The sequence below is a fragment of the Stegodyphus dumicola genome, chromosome 3 (genome assembly GCF_044657685.1).
Source record: "Stegodyphus dumicola isolate Sdum_Otavi_A_Nest chromosome 3, ASM4465768v1".
In the NCBI taxonomy this organism is placed as follows: domain Eukaryota; kingdom Metazoa; phylum Arthropoda; class Arachnida; order Araneae; family Eresidae; genus Stegodyphus; species Stegodyphus dumicola.
This window is the reverse complement of record NC_140770.1, coordinates 246134097-246153639: the sequence shown is the minus strand read 5'-3', so window position 1 is coordinate 246153639 and position 19543 is coordinate 246134097. Positions and strand designations below refer to the sequence as shown.

The 19543-nt window shown below is 32.8% G+C and overlaps 2 protein-coding genes across 6 annotated transcripts in view; one reads left to right on the top strand and one right to left on the bottom strand.

Annotated features, from left to right (window-relative positions):
• Window positions 1–7788, bottom strand: part of beta-Man (beta-mannosidase) — a 94410-nt gene extending 86622 nt beyond the window's left edge. The window contains exons 1-4 of the mRNA XM_085814009.1: window positions 7313–7788; window positions 3739–3885; window positions 3495–3643; window positions 1326–1531 (exon numbers count right to left, since the gene is read on the bottom strand). Of these exons, the coding sequence (XP_085670135.1) occupies window positions 1326–1531; window positions 3495–3643; window positions 3739–3885; window positions 7313–7457 (647 nt within the window). The 5' untranslated portion in view covers window positions 7458–7788. The remainder of the gene's footprint in view (window positions 1–1325; window positions 1532–3494; window positions 3644–3738; window positions 3886–7312) is intronic.
• A 25-nt stretch (window positions 7789–7813) lies between these two features.
• The window catches only part of LOC118203982 (glucosaminyl-phosphatidylinositol-acyltransferase PIGW-like), an 88098-nt gene continuing 76368 nt past the window's right edge, over window positions 7814–19543 (top strand). Inside the window, exons 1-3 of one of the 5 annotated variants that reach the window (XM_035376306.2) lie at window positions 7814–7948; window positions 13907–14066; window positions 16358–16531. In XM_035376306.2, the coding sequence (XP_035232197.1) occupies window positions 13915–14066; window positions 16358–16531 (326 nt within the window). In that variant the 5' untranslated portion in view covers window positions 7814–7948; window positions 13907–13914. Of the gene's footprint in view, window positions 8120–12603; window positions 13503–13906; window positions 14067–16357; window positions 16532–19543 lie in introns of those variants that run through there. The other 4 variants (XM_035376305.2, XM_085814011.1, XM_085814012.1 and 1 more) reach the window with 4 other exon arrangements.

Sequence of the window (19543 nt, the reverse complement as noted above, 5' to 3'; positions counted from 1 at the left end):
CTTTCAAATTTTTAATACCTTTACGTTTCATTACTATTTTACATATCACATCATGTTACATTCTTTCCCTTACAAAATCGTTTGGCTCCTTCGACTAATGAAATTTCTTTTCCCTGTCATGAAAAATCTGAATAATGCAATAAAATCTATTGTTATTCTTGAATTATACTTTTTATGGAAACATATAGTGGTGAGGGTTAGTTTAGCATATATATTTTTTTTGTTATTAAAAACAATTAAAAAAAGTGAATTTTTAACACAAGCAAAGGTATAAATTATTTGTGACCTCTATAATTTGCAGTTCATGCCACCATTCTTAAGATAAAAGTTCTGCAACATTTTATTGACTACGCCTCTCGCTTAAAATACTTACTTAGGTTAATGTTTATAGCCTTAAACTAGTGCATAATGTTTATTTTAGAAGTAAAATATTCTTTAAGGTTTTGTTTTATTCATTTTCGAGAAATTTCAGTGCTTTTTCAATTTGGCCAATGTACACCAAACAGCACGATACATATCAAACAATGCTAAATTAACATAATAATTAATAGCACATATGAGATCGTTAAGAATTGAAAAATGAATTTTATTGATAGGTGAAAAAAATGACTTATATATTGAACTTATGAAGAAGTCGAGAAATTTTGTAATTGATAGTTTAAATAACTTTTGGTTCGTGTCAGTTAAACGTCACTGTCGGCTTAGTAACCTGTTGACTGAATGTCTTGACAGGTAAGTGTCCCGCAGCTCTAAATGTCCTGAGGGCTAACTCTCTGTTTCGGCCAAACGACCTGTCGGCTAAATGTCTTATCGGCTAACTGTCCTGGGCTAAGTGGCCTTGTCGGCTAACTGTCCGTTTTGGCTAAATGACCTGTTGGCTAAATGTCCTGTAGGCTAAGGGTCCGTGTCGGCTAACTGGTGTCGGTTAAGTGTCCCGGACCCTTGGGCTACAGCTGTGTTTTCCTTTTTTCTTTCTCTTTGTAAAATCAGTTATTCTTGTGATGCATCACAGGCAATGTTTTTGGTGTTAAGATGGATAAATGACCAATATGTTCAGTTATTCCTGATGAATGCTTAACAAGCAAATGTCTAGTAATTTAGAAAAAAAAAAAAAAAAGATGGAAATCATATAAAAATTAATTTTCAAAGAACCTGGATAAATATATAAACTGTCTTTTTATAAAAAAAGTATACTGATAGCATTTACTTTCTTAAAAATTTAACATCTTAAAATATGCTTCACATAAATGATTAATTACATTAAAAAAACAAGATTGAACTTTTAAATGAATCACAATAGGAGGGGGCAGTTAACTCAGACATACCATATTCCTTGAGTTGGGAAAGAAGGTCCCCAGTCCCAACTAAATGAGCTTTGAGTTTTCCTCATGTAATTGACATGGCACTCGCCATTTTGAACAGGTGGAGGACAGGTAGGAGGAATCACATAACGCTTTAAAGTTTGTTCACTGTGCTTTTCTTCAGCATATGCAACTGGTGATCTAAAACTCACTACAATAGTGTTATTGCTCTAAAATAAAAATTGAAAAGAATAAAACATCATTACGATAAAATAACATGCTAACAAGTATTAATTTAGAATTCAAACAACAAAAATCAGCATTACATTTTCAAATTTATTGCACTTTGGCAGCTGAAGCTGATGGTTTGGTAAAACCATTGAAACTAGTCCTGTAAAAATTCGCAAATATTGAACAAATTTGCGGAACTACTCCTATATGTGCCCTCAGGTCGCCAAACAGTTTTGGCAAGAAACTCCACGCCACCATATTACTACCTAAATTTTTTGTCTACATTTCAAATTTTAAGGCTAAAATGTCTCCAAAAATGCAGTTTTTGCACATGCTAAAACCCCGTTTTGAAGACACAATTTAAGCCAAAAATCAGAAACAAAAACAAAAAATTTAGATAGCAAAAACGTAAAGTTTTTAGCCAAAATATTTGACAAGAATCCATGTACACAGCGATACATTTTAACTTCAAAAAATGTCTACGAATTGCACATTCTAGGCAGTGAAGGAATCTACAAACTACACACACCTTGCTTTTAATAAATTAACATAACAACAATAAATTTCAAAGACTACCATGCACACAGCATTCTTTTTAAACTTGAAAGTAATGATAAAAACTTCCTCCGAAGTTAACATACTACAGGAAAACCACAATCCAAATCTTAAACTCCGCTGACACCCACATACTTTACCAGCAAACATTTAACTGCAAATCCCCACAAGAACTATCAGAAACGCCCTTTTTTGTTATAGTTCTCATAGCAGCTCTGCATTTCGGACTCTGTTGTAAAAGTCCCACAGAAATTCCAAAAATACACTTCAATCCTCGTAAACACACCTATGAATAAAAGACTCATTTAGAACTCCAACATCGTACCTTTTAATACTAAATTTACTTTCCACACAATCTAAAATACGCTACTGAAATCTTGCCACCATGTCTATCATTGCAACATAGGCCATTTCAAAATACAAATGACACGAACCAACGAGTAATTAAACCACTCCCGTAAAAGAGTTTTCAATGTTAACAGGGTTGCCATACAACACCCAATCGCACAAAAAACCAGTGCAGAACACATATTGCCACATTAGGTGGTATTAGGGCATATATAAGAGAAGAGCCAAATTTGCAAATATAACCTCAATTTTTGTTGTTTGAATTCTAAATTAATAAAACATTAGTCATGGTTTCTATCATAAATAATTAAGCACATAATAAAAAAGTATCTTAAAGAGCTTTAGCTCTTTAAGATACTTGTTGTAATGTTGTAATACTTTAAGATACTTCTTGTAAAATGTGCTCTAGGTTGAAATTTATTTCATTGCATTAATTTTATAACTATTGGCAGAAAGTAAATTTCTTTTGATTTTTATATATTATATGGTATTTCTCCCTCCTTTCTGCATGCCTTTGTAGTGTAACTGGCAGCACACTTGACGTATATTTGAGAGGTCCAGCGTTTCAGTCCTGGCAAGGGTACTGCACATTTTTCATGTCTCCTGCTTCAAAATTAATAAATGCTTCTAGAAATGGTGTCTGATCTAAAAGGTGGTGAGCTATAATTCATCACCATCAGGATTTGGTATTTGGGGTCCTCTCATTTCCAGTCACCCTTTAACAGGGAAGTATATAAGGTAATTTTTGCTCTTTTCTGCATGCTTTTGTGGTGTAACTGGAAGCACGCTCAATGCATATTCCAGAGGTCAGGGTTCGAGTTCCGGCAAGGGCCTTGCACATTTTTCACGTCTCTTGTTTCAAAATAACCTTATGACTCTACAATATAAAATTTTGAATATATATACGTATATATAAATACTTTATTACTTGATTATACTTTGTTAAAACACATTATGAAAACGTCTCTGCATAGTCTGAACTGAAACATAATGTATTAACTAATATCATAGAAAAGTAGCTTTTATTTTATTATTTGAAATGACATCAGAAAAAATTACCTCTAAAATATGCTTGATATCAAAAATATAACGAATAAACATATTGTTTGAAGAACCAATGAGTTTTCCATTTAAAAAGATCTTGCTAACTGTATCCAAACCATAAGCAACTAGAATAATCCTCTTCTTTTGCAAAAGATGACACTCAACTTTAAAATAAAAAGGGAGAAAGTCAGGCACTTACTAAAAATAAATATATACTGTAAAATTAAGCTATTTTAGTGATATTAATAAACAAACAAACCATTAAATGTTCTCTTAAAGATCCAATTTTCTCTTCCAATCCAGCGATACTTTACATCATTATCTCCAAAATATGGATCATCAATTACATTATTGTGCCATAAATCAGTAAATATATTTCCAGGAACTTTGGATTTAACAACAATACCTGGAATGTAAATTATACAATTAAAAAAAAAGTTTGATTAGTTAATCTGGAGACAATTCATATGATAATTAAAGTTTTAAATGGCTTGTGATTAATAGCTTAATTATTTTAATCATAGAATAATATACAGTCAAAAGTTGTTAATCTGGACTCGTCAGACTTCGGCGATTCCAGATTATAGATCATCAGTTTAATCTGGTAAGATGGCATGCAGAAATTACAAAACTAAAAATATGAAATCATAATTTATGAAATAAAGAACAATTATGATCTAAAGGGTATCAAAATTTACAAAAAAAAAAAAAAAAAAAAAAAAAAGCTTAATATTTATTTGTTTACTTTATTAAACATTTCTTTCAATGTAAGTTGTTTAAGTTGCTTTGTTTTTTATGTGATAATACTTTCTCTTTAATTCTATAAACAGACATAATTTCTTGTTCAGTTACAAAGTTCCGCTGTTCAAGTCCTATAATTGCTGTGTCGAGAATACCGAATTTGTCAATTGAAATTTTTTCATTTTGAATAACCCCTGTGTCACTTTCTTCACTATCGGAAGCGAATTATAATGACGAGGAATTTGATTTAAATCATATCAATGACGGAGTACATTGAGATGAAATACTACATTTAGTAAGGAATTATAAGCCAAATAAAATAAAAACATCTGCCGTGAAGATAAGGATAGTGCTGACAGATCAACTTCCAATTCATTGTGAGCCACGGTGTCGCCCCCTTTCCCCCCGCCGACGCAGAGCAGCGTGAAATTGATAAACAGATTTCGGAATGGTTAGAGAAACGAGGGATATGACTTAATCCATTTTTTGCAGCAATTCCACTTTTTGTTTAATGGACTTCGAAACATACTTTTGCTTTACATATTAGTAAATATATATCGGAAATTCTATTTGACATAATCGAAAGTTCAAGCTTACTTTTATAAAATTGCTCCAACAGTCTGCAAAAAATAATAAGCCGGATCCAATTCAAAGATTAAGGAACAACACAATCTGCAACATTAACTGAATTAGATAATTTTAGCTTAGCTTATACCGTCCGTTATACATTCAATGCGCATGCGTAAATGTATTATGTGCGTGCACACACACATATTCGCAGCCGCAAAGATCTTACGTGCAAGCGTAAACACCTATGTGCATGCCTGAACAGGACGCATGCGCAGAAAGTTTGTAGCTTTGAGGTCCAGATTATAGATCGTTCCGGATTATGGGTGTCCGAATTAACGACTTTTGACTGTAGATATATACAGTGCAAAGCAAAAGATCAGGAAATGTCGGGACTTTGTTCGGATTTCAGAAATTTCTAGATTTTAGATCTAGTAAGATGACAGATAGACATGTCAAAATTGGGGCTTCACTTATTTTTTGGATCAGATAATACAATGTTAGCCCCCCCAACTGGGCCTGTGCCAGAACCAATGCAGCTGCACATTGCAGTAGAATTTACAGTGGTAAAGAAATCACAGGAGCACCAACCAGCAAAATTAAGGATGATAAAATTTTTAGAATTTAGGATGAGGCAATGAGGAGCAAAATTTAGCGGTGGTAAAATTTTTAAAATTTAGAGAGTGCTGGCCAGCAGAACTTAGGACCCGCACAGATCACAGTGGTGGTGGTGGGGTCAATTGGAAGGAAAAAAATGAATTTACAGCATAACTGGGCCTCTTTGTTTATTATATTTTCCATTCCCAGATTTTGTAAGGGGGGAAAGGAATTTTAAATTATTTAATTAATTTTTTGTTTTTTGGGTGGCTGGCTATCTGGGTATTAGATCATTCCAGATGCTGGATGTTCAGATTGCAGACTTTGTATACATATAAACACACAGATATAATGGTTCAACTTTCAGATTAATCTTTTGGTCCATTGGTGAATTCTAAAACTGGGAGCATATACATGAGCAACAAGGATTTCATTTTGGTATAATTATATGTTCACTTTGCAGAAACAATGAGATAAAACAAATTTTATCTCACAGAATATATGGGATCAAAGAAAGCAAGACAAATTTATTTATTTATTCTATGAACTGCATTAAAATATATATATTGCAATAATTTGAGATTCAGTTATTTTATAAAACATAAAGATCAGTTAATAAGTATTGCACAATCATATGCATGTGTTTTGTTTGATAAGATACAGTAATGCAATTTCATGTGATGTATCTTTGAGTATTTAATCACATCAATATATCATTTAAATGCAACTTCCATTGACTGTACAGCATCTTTGCCAGTATTCTTGCCAGATTGAGAATGCATATTTGTAGAAATTGTCAATACAAAACTTTCTGACACACGCAAGTTCTCTGTTATTCAAAGCATCTTCTAATGATTGAGTGTGCTACAGCATGAAGTTTTTCTCATATGCAATGTACAACAGATCTTCCTTAAAAAGCTTTCAATGAAAGCATCTCTTCAAATAGGCAGATAACTCTAGGGATTTCTTACTATAATCAAATAATCCAATCCAATCTAATCCAGTCATCATAAAACCAATTTGCATATTCTCATTATCTGATGATTCTTACTGAAAAATTTGTAAAACCAGTGCTTGATACTAGTGCCAACAGAGAGAGAAATACCAAACAGATACCATTTCAGCATCATTTAAAAGAGTTCTATTTCTCCTCTATTCTAGTCTTTCAGATTTTCCATTACTGCATCATTATTACTGTCACTATCATTAAGCATTCCTTTGTGCTGTTTTCTAAATTTTGAAATATGAAATATATTATACTTGCACCTTAATTTCAACTGTATATTTATAATATCATTCTTCATTTCAATTTTAGGTTTTATTAGTTAATTGGCATGAATTAATAGTTTTCATCATATCCAAATATACAAATGAACATTATATCATATTTTAAAAGACGTTCCACTTATTCTGTTGCTCTGATTTACAGATAGGGCTCTAGAAGATACTGAGATTTTGTACAGTTCTACCTGTAAGATGCAATTAGCTTGGCGTACTATAGGCAACTAGTTGCATAGTTTGTGCAACTAACATTGCATGGGAAAATGGCTAATTGTTATGACTACCTATCAAAAGAATCTTGCAAAGAATATCTTTGTTCTTTAGCATGTATGAAAACAGACAATAATGTTTACTATAGAACAAATACACATCGTATTGGCATTCAGTTCGCAACTGAATGAATAGGCAGCGTATAAAACTCTGATAATACAGATATTACACATATCGTAATACATTTTCATTTTCATCATCAATATAATCGTAATACCTATTTGCCGATCGTAAACATCATACTTTACTGTTAAATATTAAAGCAGATTACAAGGCATAGATTTGATATGTATTATGAATTATTCCGCAATCATGATACTATTTTCGATAATAACAGATTTTGGTTTCTTGCTAAACAAATCAATAAAAATACTTACTTCCATTACTATTAACAGCAAACCATGTTCCCGTCAGAGATTTAACTGAAGCTGATTTATGAACAATTGTTTCATTTTTTCTCTCATCATTCAGTGAGAAAGAAAAGAAATTTAGAAAATGACAGATAAAAAATAAAAGCAACATTTGAAATAAATTTAATCACCAAATTACAATCTCACGTGATTTACATCCCCACTACTTGCAATACACGTTAACAATACAAATGAGCCGCAAAATTCCGCTACTGAATTTAACATCAAAAGCTTTATCAAAACGAAAATAAAACCTCCAGCAAAAAATATTGCTGCCAGATTCTACTCGAAAATACTATCTAGATTCTAATCGAAAAGCTTTTCGCTTTTAAAGTTGTAAATGTAAAGAAACAGTATTATAGGGCACTGTTCATCTAATTATTTATATATGCTTTTGTAATCATAAAATAAGTATCTTATGAGATTAAAATTCTGATGTCACATTAGTTCCTTTCAGGCGACATTTCAACACAGAAGTAATGCGTAAAATTTGGCAACATTGTGTAAGGATGGGGTCGTCATATTTAAAAACTGAAATTAATGTTTATAGGCCCGTTTTATCAACAAAAATCCAAGATCTTATCTCATGGAGGAAGAAATAGGGTCTGCCTTACCTTCATAGCTTTATTTTATCGTGTCTGGTATTAGTATCTATCATCCGTTGAGTATATTAAATTTTGTTTATTTCAAAAAATATGTCCTGCAGAAAAAATAATAATATTACTGATAAAGGAATCAAGTAAATCTTTCGTATTTCATGCGAAATGTTAATGAGTAAATAGCTATTCTTCTTCTTCTTCTTTTTTGTTAACTAGTAAGGAAATGGGGTTTTCATCCGCAGAGAACCCGTTGGCGCTTCGGGAAAGAACCTGTTGGCGCCGTTGTATTTTTACTCGCCAAGCTCACGATGAGCCGAGCCGTAAATGTGATATTTTGTAAACGTGATTTTTAGTGCATGTAAATTCAAGTTAGCAGACAAAACAAGCATATGGTAGTAAAAATTCACAGATAATAAGCATGTAGATGTAAAACTAACCGGTTAAACGTGATATACGAAAATAAATTTGAATCAAATTCAAGTTAGCACAGAAAAGAATATATTAAGCATAAGACAATATATAAGCATTTATAACGGAAATAAAATTCATTTAAAAATATAAATTAGTATTAATGTATTGAAATTAACCGGTTAAACGTGAAAAACGAAAAAAATTTGACTTAATTCCAATTAACACAGAAAACAATATATTCCTTACATCAGCAGTGGTTTGCTAATTTTTATGACCATGGTGATGCATCAAACTATTCTGTCATCTTAGATAATCAATAATATTTTTTTTATTTCAATTTAATAGCATTGACAATATATTATCTTGTTAAAGTTTTACGCCATAAAAATTGATTTATTCTCATAATTTTAGATGACAATAACCAATAATAAAAATAAAAGCATTATTTAAAATGCACATGCATATTTTTGCGGCCTACGGAAACAAATTATTTTAGAGGTTGGAAACCTCATGGTTCTTAGAGCTGTTAATAATTAAGAACACACAACGTGAACAGCCGTGTTACAATAGCATTCACCCCTCCCGCCGTATTTTCTTCCTTTCATCCCGAACCAAGAACTGGCCTCTATCTACGAAAATATTTCTATCTATTCGTTGTTAAAAATTTCAAAAAAATAAAATAATAAATAAGAGAAGAATAATGTAAATCTGCAAATGCGAACAACGACAGTGATATTTCAACAAAATGAACGCAAGAGAAATGGTTGCAAACTTCGAACAAGCGAAAACGATAAATCGGCTGGGTTACCAGGTTTGAACTATTATCGCCAAAGTTGGCGATGTTTACATTTACCGGGTTCTCTGCGGAAGTGCTTCCAGGAAATGTTTATATTTATTAATTTCTAACCTGCTGTTGATCACTATATTAATATACAGTCAAAAATCTGTATACATCAGGCAAAAGTATACTATGTATTGATTATTTACAGTGGCGTAACTAGAATTCTTAGCCCCCTATTTTTTAAAATTTCTTGCCCCCCCCCCCAATAAATTTACACAGTACTCACTCTCCTCCCCCAAATAAATCAATGTTACCAGGAGCCGACATTTTGATGATGATTTTTATCAGGTCTGGGTTAACAGTTAGAAAATCTAATCTGGACACCTCATGACTTCCTTGTTTGGCCTATTAACTAATACACATTTTTTACTGCTTTTCATTTGAGCTTATTTCCTCAAATTGTTCTAAGGAGGAGTGTCTAAGATTCCTCAAGGCAAATTGAAAATGACATAAAAAATTGCAAGTTTTGAATTAAATATCCCAGCCAGTTTTTGTCACATGAAAAGTTAAATTTCATTATATGTCGAAAACTATGTTTTTTTTTTTTTTTAAATTTTACATTCACAAAATATTTTTTGTCGTTTAACCCTTTCGCCCTCCTTTCCTGTTCGGAAAATTTCTCCCCATCGGCCCTTTGTTTTTCGCAGCGTGTAATGTTGTTTTCTCTGTTTATACATAACTGTCGTAGTAGATGAATGTAAATTAATTTTAATCAAAATTATAAGGAAATAAAGCATAATGGAAAAGTAACAATATCTCTGTTTATTTCTAACAGCAGGATTAATTTGATAACTGATCCAGGCGGTTCACTCCTCCCATTTTGTTGTTGTAATTTTTTATAATTATTGGGGTTTTTTTACAGTTCTTTTCCATGTTTCAATATCGATCATAGAATTGTTATGGACTGTACTCATCAAACATATATCCTTCTCGTCTTTACAATTCACAACCTCATTTTTTCTCTTTTTCTACTGAGTAGACGTTGAAGATCTCTCACTGTCTTGTATCTTATATAAAATGGTGCAAATATTCATAAAATCCCATGGGGAAATTCAATTTGAAATAGAATGCCTGATTAATACTGCCCTCTAGGAGGTATTAGAACAAACAAAAATAAAAACTCAAACAAGTAAAAATTTAGAAAGTATTTTAAAATATAGAAGAATGCTTGAAGTGCGTTACGGCTGCCCTGCAGAAGTTTCACTTGAACGCACTAGACGCGTTACAGACAACAAAGAGGTTAAAACACTTCTGTAATGCGAAGATATGATTATGACCAATGATTACGAAAATAAAGGTCGGATAAGGACTTCTAAGCCGGATGAGGAAGTATATATATTGTTATGAAATGTCCAGGCGTGGTAAGATGACTTCTCCGCAAAGCAGTTTTAAGGATGCCATAACATGGCAAAGGAAGGCAGGGTTGCCACATTTGGCGAGAAATCACCCATTTGGCAACAAAATTGGCGATATCCCATGGATGAATGGAGAACCGTCTGGAACAAATTCTTACCGGTTTAGCCCAGAATGTTCTTGAACACAAACTGAAAGCTGTATAAACCCTGCTGGTCTGTAGTCAGTGAGAGAGAGAGTCAGTGTGTGCCTCGCATAGAGTTCGAGATAGTTAGTATCGAGTTGGTGTCTCGTCTAGCGAGTCAATCCCTGGGGAGTCGATCAAGTTGACAGCCAGGCAGTGAGTGTTGAGTGGGTCGTCGAGTGCACCCGTAGTGTATCGCGGTTAGTGCAATGTCGAGAGAGCGTGTTGAGCTCTGGGAATGACTGAACCGAAGAGTCGGGAGCTGTGCTCTGTGTGTCGTCGAATGTATCATGAGTTGTAGCATGGAGAGTCTCGAGAGCACGTGGAGTTCCAAGAACGGCCGAGCAGAGTCGGGAGCTGTACTCTGGTGCTTTGCAGTGAAGCTGTCTCTACCATAATAGCCCGATAACCTGGAGGCTGTGTCGCTGATCGTGTCAGTGTGTTTATAGTAGTTCATCCATGACTGTAAAAACGTGTTTTGGAGCTGTCCTGACAATACTGGCCAATAAAGTGTGTTTTGATACTTCATCAAGTATCGTCTTTATTTGCTCCAAATCCACACCAACCCCGTACGAACGTGAAGGAAGAAAATAACGTAATAACTGGTGTCCGAAAAGAAAAGAAAAACGCAACAATATATATATTGTATACTGCCGATTGCAATAAAAAGAACAGTGCACAATTAGATATTATAGCAGTCCCCTATACAAAATTTCAAAGTTCTACGGCTAATCACTTTTTACTTATGCGATATATGTGTATATATATATACACACACACATCTACGCACAGTTATCACAAGAAAATTCTCGTTTGAGTCCATTTTAAACACATTTTGTAATCTAGTTATTTTTTTTGCACAGAAGTCGAACATATTATTCTGCATGTATCTGAGTCCTTTCTCTGTGTCCGTGAAAACCATTGCTCTTTTTTGCTAATACAGTTAAAAGTCTTTAATCTGGACGTCCATAATCCGGAATGATCTATAACCCGGACCTCAAAGCTACAAACTTTCTGCACATGTATGCGTTTACGCATGCACATTTAATGTATAACGGACGGTATAAGCTAAGCTAAAATTATCTAATTATCTATTTCAATTAATGTTGCAGATTGCATTGTTCCTTAATCTTCAAATTGGATCTGGCTTATAATATTTTTTTTTTTTTTTGCAGACTGTTAGAGCAATTTTATAAAAGTAAGCTTGAACTTTCGATTATGTCAAAAAGAATTTCCTATTCTGGAGCTGCCAAAGAATCTACAAAGTGAAAGCATGTTTCGATGTCCATTAAAGAAAAAGTGGAATTCCTGCAACAAATGGATAAAGGCATATCCTTTGTTTCTCTAACCATTCTGGAATCTGTTTATCAATTTCACGCTGCTCTGGTGGGAGGGGGGGGGAACGTAGTGGCACGGGATGAACTGGAAGTTGATCTGTCAGCACTGTCCTTATCTTCAGGGCAGATGTTTTTATTTTATTTGGCTTATAATTCCTTTCTAAATGTAGTATTTCATCTCGAAGTACTCCATCTTTGATATGATTTAAATCGAATTCCTCGTCATTATAAATGTTACGAATACACATCAAATAGTTTTCTGGTTGCAATTTTCTAATTTCGACTAAACTTTCTAATCGTATAATGTATGCTTTATGCATGCGCACGTTGAAATAAATGTTTAATAAAGTAAACAAATAAATATTAAGCTTTTTTTTTTTATTTTTTTTGTAAATTTTGATACCCTTTACATCATAATTGCTCTTTATTTAATAAATTACAGTTTCATATTTTTAATTTTATAATTTCTGCATGCCATCTACCAGATTTAAACTGATGATCTATGATCCGGAAAAACCAATAATCCGGAATCGCCGAAGTCCCGACGAGTCCGGATTAAAGACTTTTGACTGTATTAAAGTTATCTTGATTTAGTATGTAAAACTAATTGAAACTGATTTTATCTTTTACAGACATTTTCAATTTTCAATACAGCTTACGATATGATGAGAACGTCCCTTGCCCTTTTTTATTTATATGGGTAATATTTGCCAGAGCTGTATTCCTGTCGACCACATCATGTCCTTATTTGAAATTAACCAGCAATGGTTCGCAATTGTCTTTGTGAAGTTCAAATGAATAGGTCTGTACCTTTTGGTCTACAAAGGCCAAAATTTAAAATGAATCCCTTCTTATCTTTTGTAGAAATTTTTGGAGAATGACCAAAATTAAATGGTTATTTTAAATTTTTGCATCTCTAAAAGCGGTTGGAACATTTTTTGACCTTTCCTCAGCATTACGCCTGTAGTTGAAATATTTTCTGATAGTCTTCTTCAGTGACTTCAGTCGAAATAGTTTCTGGTACATTTAAAACTGTATTTGAACTGTCTGATGCTGCATTTAAATGCTGCTAATTTCTGATGACTGTTCCTGTGAGCTCAAACTTGATGTCTCATATTTTTCTTAACTAGAATTTCCAACGTGGAACTACAGATCAGCAGTTTTGATTTTATTCATTGCCCATTATAAAGCAGCGCAGAATTCGTTTTTCTTCTTTCTTTTTTCTGCCCTATTTAAAGCTTTCTTCTCCATATTAAAATATTATTTTAATGTTATAATATACAAATAAAAAGGCATATAAGTAAACATTTAACGAATCAAGAAGAAAATTTCCATAACTGGCACTTGGCGAAATTTCGGATTTGTTTACATCAGAAGAGAGCGTATGTGCGTCAGAATATGGTAAACCTGACAAGTGTTGCAAACCACACAGGTATATTGCTTTATTTTAAATTAAAACATAAAAGAATGAAATAATGAGTTAAGTAATTAATGTATTTGAAACGTTTAGCAATTAATTTTTAAAAGCTGGTAGTTTTAAAAAATTGAGACAAAATTCATGAAAAAGATGTATGGAGAATTGTAATGAGTGAACATCAGAGGGTAGAATACAATGAAATATTAAGAATGTATGGAAACGGGCTATCAAGATTTTGAAGAATCAAATTGTTTTTATTGATTGTTAAAGATGATTGATAGAAGCTATTTGCTGTAGCATTTTATTACCAATATTTGTTTTCTGTGAAAAGTAAAGATTGACACTTAAATGTTCTGAAAGATGTATTTAAATTTGGCTTTTTAGAGGCATGATTGTATAATTTTGTGATATATTTTCAGATCTGAAAATGATGTCAAATATTTCAATTGAATTATCTGATGGAGAAACTGAAAAAATGGATGGTACGAGTCCAGCTGAAGTATTAAGTTTAACATTTTTTGTACCAATTTGTTCCCTTCTTATCTCAATTGTTGCTTCAGCATGCAATTTTTCTACCAGGTATTTATAAAAATTTCATAAAATTTTTGAATGTCTTTTGAATGTCTGAAATTTGCTTTGTCTATTAACACAGTGTTTATGATTCTTTTAGGAATGTGAATAAACAATTCAGTTTTGGCTTTATGCCTTTGCTACTTTTTATAGTTATGCATCTAGTAACTATAAATTTATCTAAATTTTTCTGAGTGAGTTTTTTCATAGTTTATCCCATATGTGATGCAAATATATAATCTAGATTTTACTGAGAATTCTCCATGAAAGCCAACCCCCCCATTTGCAGATCACTGTTATGTGCTTTGCTATATTTAAGCAAAGTATCAAAAATAGTTCAGGTCTGCGTAAGCTTTTTTATATATGCATTATATACTTTATACGATACATTATTATTAATTATCATATAGTTGTTGATAGTATTTTAAGTACTCTTATCCAGTAGATGCTGAAAGGTTTTTAACTGTCACTGTATCTATCACTTCCTTTTTGTGCATATATAATATGGGTTGATCTTTACATTATGGTAACTTCGCGTTTTTTTGGCGAAAATTTGGCGACCAACTCTCCTACAGCAACCCTCTATTTTTTTCCCCCCGTCGCCATTTTGTCTTCACGAAGTAAAGACATGTTTCTTTTCTTTTTATCTACTGAACACTTCTTCCAACAATCTAGTAGCCGAATTACACTTATGCTAGAAATTTTATCAAACAAAACTGCTTAATCATGACAAATATTCACTGCAAAATTGGGAAAAAGTGCACAATACCATACTCCTTACGCGTTTTTCAAAATAACACATACACATAAACCATGTACACGGCGACTTATTTTTACTTAAAAAAACATCCCAGAATTGCACAAAAATGGCATTGCGCACACTCTTCACTATATCCATGTACACTGCTTTTTTCTCATAAATTAGAAAAATTTCACGAAAATACATGACAATTTTCTCAATCTTTAAACCCAGTAAAAAGAACATATATGAAATTACCTGATCGCGAAAAAGTATTTACCCTTTACAAATATGAACATTTCCACATATAAAATAAATAAAATATCCAAAAACTTTTACCTCTAAATCATCTATTACATTATACACGTCACCAACGAATTCATACCGCAAGCATTACAAATACTTAGTATCAAATATTTAAATTATTTCCATGCACATTTATTTCAACTTAAACGTATACCAAATTCCTACAAACATAAAATTCACAAAATAACTATCATTTAATTAAAATATCACTAAACCATGTACACGTCGACTTATTTTTACTTAAAAAAACATCCCACAATTGCACAAAAATGGCATTGCGCACACTCTTCACTATATCCATGTACATTGCTTTTTTCTCATAAATTAGAAAAATTTCACAAAAATACATGACAATTTTCTCAATCTTTAAACCCGGTAAAAAGAACATATATGAAATTACCTGATCGCGAAAAAGTATTTACCCTTTACAAATATGAACATTTCCACATATAAAATAAATAAAATATCCAAAAACTTTTACCTCTAAATCATCTATTACATTATACACGTCACCAACGAATTCATACCGCAAGCATTACAAATACTTAATATCAAATATTTAAATTATTTCCATGCACGTTTATTTCAACTTAAACATATACCAAATTCCTACAAACATAAAATTCACAAAATAACTATCATTTCATTAAAATATAATTAAATTCAAAAACACTACTTAAAATATAAATGAGCACATACATTAAATTAATAAAAATTACCTTACAATCCTAATTACTTTAAACTAAATCATTGCTAATAACAATTTTCCCAATAATACAAAATTCCTTTCCACCGTACATTTAGAACAATGCATAAAAATAATATCCTCAAATAATTAAAAATACTAACTTACCTAATCTTCTTCAGAATCTTGATTACGTGTCCGATAAACTTTTCTTTAGTTACGGCCATGGGATCCAAAAATTCACGAACACTGTTTCACACAACACAGAATAAATCAAATACAAAATTTCCAGATTTTTTTCCCGATTTCCCCCCTTTTCCGATTCAAGAACCGTAATTCGTCCATTAATATCACATGACATATCCCATGATCTCTCATTTCCCTCACACAAAATAATGTGTAATCGGAACTGAGTACTGCTCACATTATTACCAAAGTCCCAGGTAGTAACCTTTATCGCCTCCAAAATGTCGCCAAACTACCAGTTACCATATTGTAAAGAACAACCATAATATGTTTTTTTTTACAATTATTTATTAATTGATAATGTATGTTTGAAATCTGTTTCAGTGTTACAGGTGCTATTGAAATGTTTACTGTTAATCTTATATTACTTCTGGCTCTGACATGTCTAAGTGAGCATCTGTGGTTTCTTATTTCCATCCTCACACTTCTGCTGCTGATTGCAGTTTTCAGCTGCATTGACAGAAAATTTAGTTTGAATCAGATTTTTTTCCTGTGGAGGTAAGTTTACATATATGTAAAACTTTTTTTTAAAAAAATAGTTTCTTGATTGTTTATAGACTTAGCCCTGTATCTGTGATGTATCACAGTCAAAAAATGTTTTAAAAATTGAAGAGATTTTTTAAGTTGTAGAGCACTAAGTGAAAAGGAATCATAGTGCAGAGAAATGCAACAACCTTAAATACTCTTAGTACTGCATTACTATAGCAGTCCTAAATGCAGGAACGAATATGCGTGCTGATTCTTTTTCTTTGCTTATTCTGTTAAAGACTGCTTAGTTTCTATGAAAATTCTCTAAAATTTAAAACTACGGGGCAGTTTATTTGAAACACCTAGCAGTTTATTTGAATTAGATATCCAAAACACATTACATCTGTTTATACCTTCAGTTAAAACATAAATTATGATTAAAATTCTTATTCAGTGTCTCCTCAATTTTTATACTTTAACAGTGACCCTAATTAAAAAAGAAAAATGTTACTTGCACATTCTCCCCCCCCCAAATAAAAAGTATTTACACAGCATTACACAGTATGGGAGGCATACTCATTGATGTCTGCTGATTCCGCAAATGCCCAGAGGTCCGACGCCAGCATAGCTCAGCTTGCAGAGTAGCAGAGACAGGCACTGGACCTGCTGTGAACAAGACATGTTTCCACGAGCAGTGCTGATGATCCAGCAGACAAGTTTCCTATAAGCCAAGCTGATGATGCTTATCTATAGCTAGCCATGGGTGAGGGTAGATGTGCTCTCTTAGGGTTTATAACAAGGACTATTTCCAGTTATGCGTTTGTAATTGATATTCCTGTGAGAGACTGATAGTCAACTTAACTGAATTGTGGGATTATCTTTATTTAAACCAATTTCATCTATCACCAGTTATATGTTTCATCTCATCTTTTATCATACTTTCATTCATATTAGTAATTTCATAATAAAGTAGTTTAGTTTAACTCATGCTCTGTGTGTGTTTCTATTGTTACGTTTTTTTTTTTTTTCCTGACACCACTTGTTACATTATTTTCTTCCTTCACGTTCATACGGGGTTCGTAGATTGGAGTGAATAACGACAACACTTGATGAAGTATCGAAACACACTTTTATTTAGACAATAGTAATCAGGACAGCTCCAAAACACGTTTACAGTCGTCGATGAGGTACTATAAACACGCTAACACAATCAGCGATACAGCCTCCAGGTTATCAGGCTATCAAGGTGGAGACAGCTTCACGACAAAGCACTAAAGTTCAGCTCCCGACTCTGCTTAGTCGTTCTCGTAACTCCACATACTCTCGAGACTCTACAACTCGCAATGCACTCGACGACACACAGAGCACAGCTCCCGATTCTTCGGTTCAGTTGTTCTTGGAGCTCAACACGTTCTCTTGACGATGCACTAACCGCGATACACTAAGAGATTCTTTCGGTGCACTCAACGACCCACTTGACACTCGCTGCCCCACTGTCAACTCAATCGGCTCTGCAAGGATTGACTTGCTAGACGAGACACCAACTCGATATTAACTAGATGAAGCACACTATCTCGCACTCTAGATGAGGCACTCCGACTCGCCTTCTCGACGAGGCACACTCTCGATGCTATACTAACTGACTGCGAACCAGTTGGGTTTATGTAGCTTTTGGCTTGTGTTCGAGAACATTCGGGTCTAAACCGGTATGAATTCGTTCCAGAAGGTTCTCCATCCGTCTATGGCACAATGCCAATTTTGCCGCCAAATATCGCCAAACGGGCGATTTCTCGCCAAATGTGGCAACCATGCCTTCCCTGGGCATTTTATGGCAACCCTAAAACTGCTTTATGGGGAAGTACATTTCATAACAATATGTGTAACCTCATATATATATATATATATATATATATAAACTTAAAGTGTCTAAAGTTAAAAGTAAATTAGAGCCAAAGCAAGATGATTTCTTCAACAATATTAATAATTGCATCCTTGTAAAGGGGTTAAACATAATCAATACATTTCAAAAATAGAAATGATCATAGTAGTATAAACTCGAAAACTAAAAATGCAAAAAGGGGAAATATATACAAGATAATAAAAATATAAAAAGTAATCTCCCTTTATTAAAACTTTAATTCAGAACTCATCAGTGGAAAATGAATTAAAGCTTCATAAAAGTTGATCGTTAGAGTAGACTGAAGGGTACCCCTTGCATAATCGCAAAGTTGTTGTCTCATTTATCGCCAAGTCAAGAGAGTGCACAGTGCCAAATTTGTACAATTCTCTGATTTTTTTTTAAGTGAAAATAGGTCAATGTGTACATGGATGCCAAGGTCAACGTGTACATGAAGTCAAGGGAGTGCGCAATGTCTAGTTTGTGAAATTCTGTGATTTTTTTTTAAGCAAAAATAGGTCAGTATATACATGGATAGTGAGTTTGTGCAATTCTTTGACTTGTTATTTTGTCTTTGTGGTTACACAAAGCCAGGTATCAGAAACTCGGTATCCATGTACCACCAAAAATTGCCAATTTACCCTTGCCGAAATAATACTTTTACTATCGTAAATATACTTTTACCAAGTTAATTAAAATTCGAAAATGCATTTTGTTCTCTTCGTAAATTTGAGGTCAAAAACCAGAAAAAGAAACAAATTGTATATATGTACAGTCAAAAGTCTTTAATCCAGACTCGTCGGAACTTCGGCAATTCCAGATTATCGGTTTTTCTGGATTATAGATCATCAATTTAAATCTGTTAAGATGGCATGTAGAAATTATAAAATTAAAAATATGAAACCGTAATTTATAAAATAAAGAGCAATTATGATCTAAAGGGTATCAAAATTGACAAAAAAAAAAAAAAAAAAAAAAAAAAAAAGCTTAATATTTATGTGTTTACTTTATTAAACATTTCTTTCAATGTGCGCATGCGTAAAGCATACATTATGCATAGTTGAAATTAGAGAATTGCAACCAGAAAACTGTTTGATGTGTATTCGTGATATTTATAATGATGAGGAATTTGATTTATATCATAT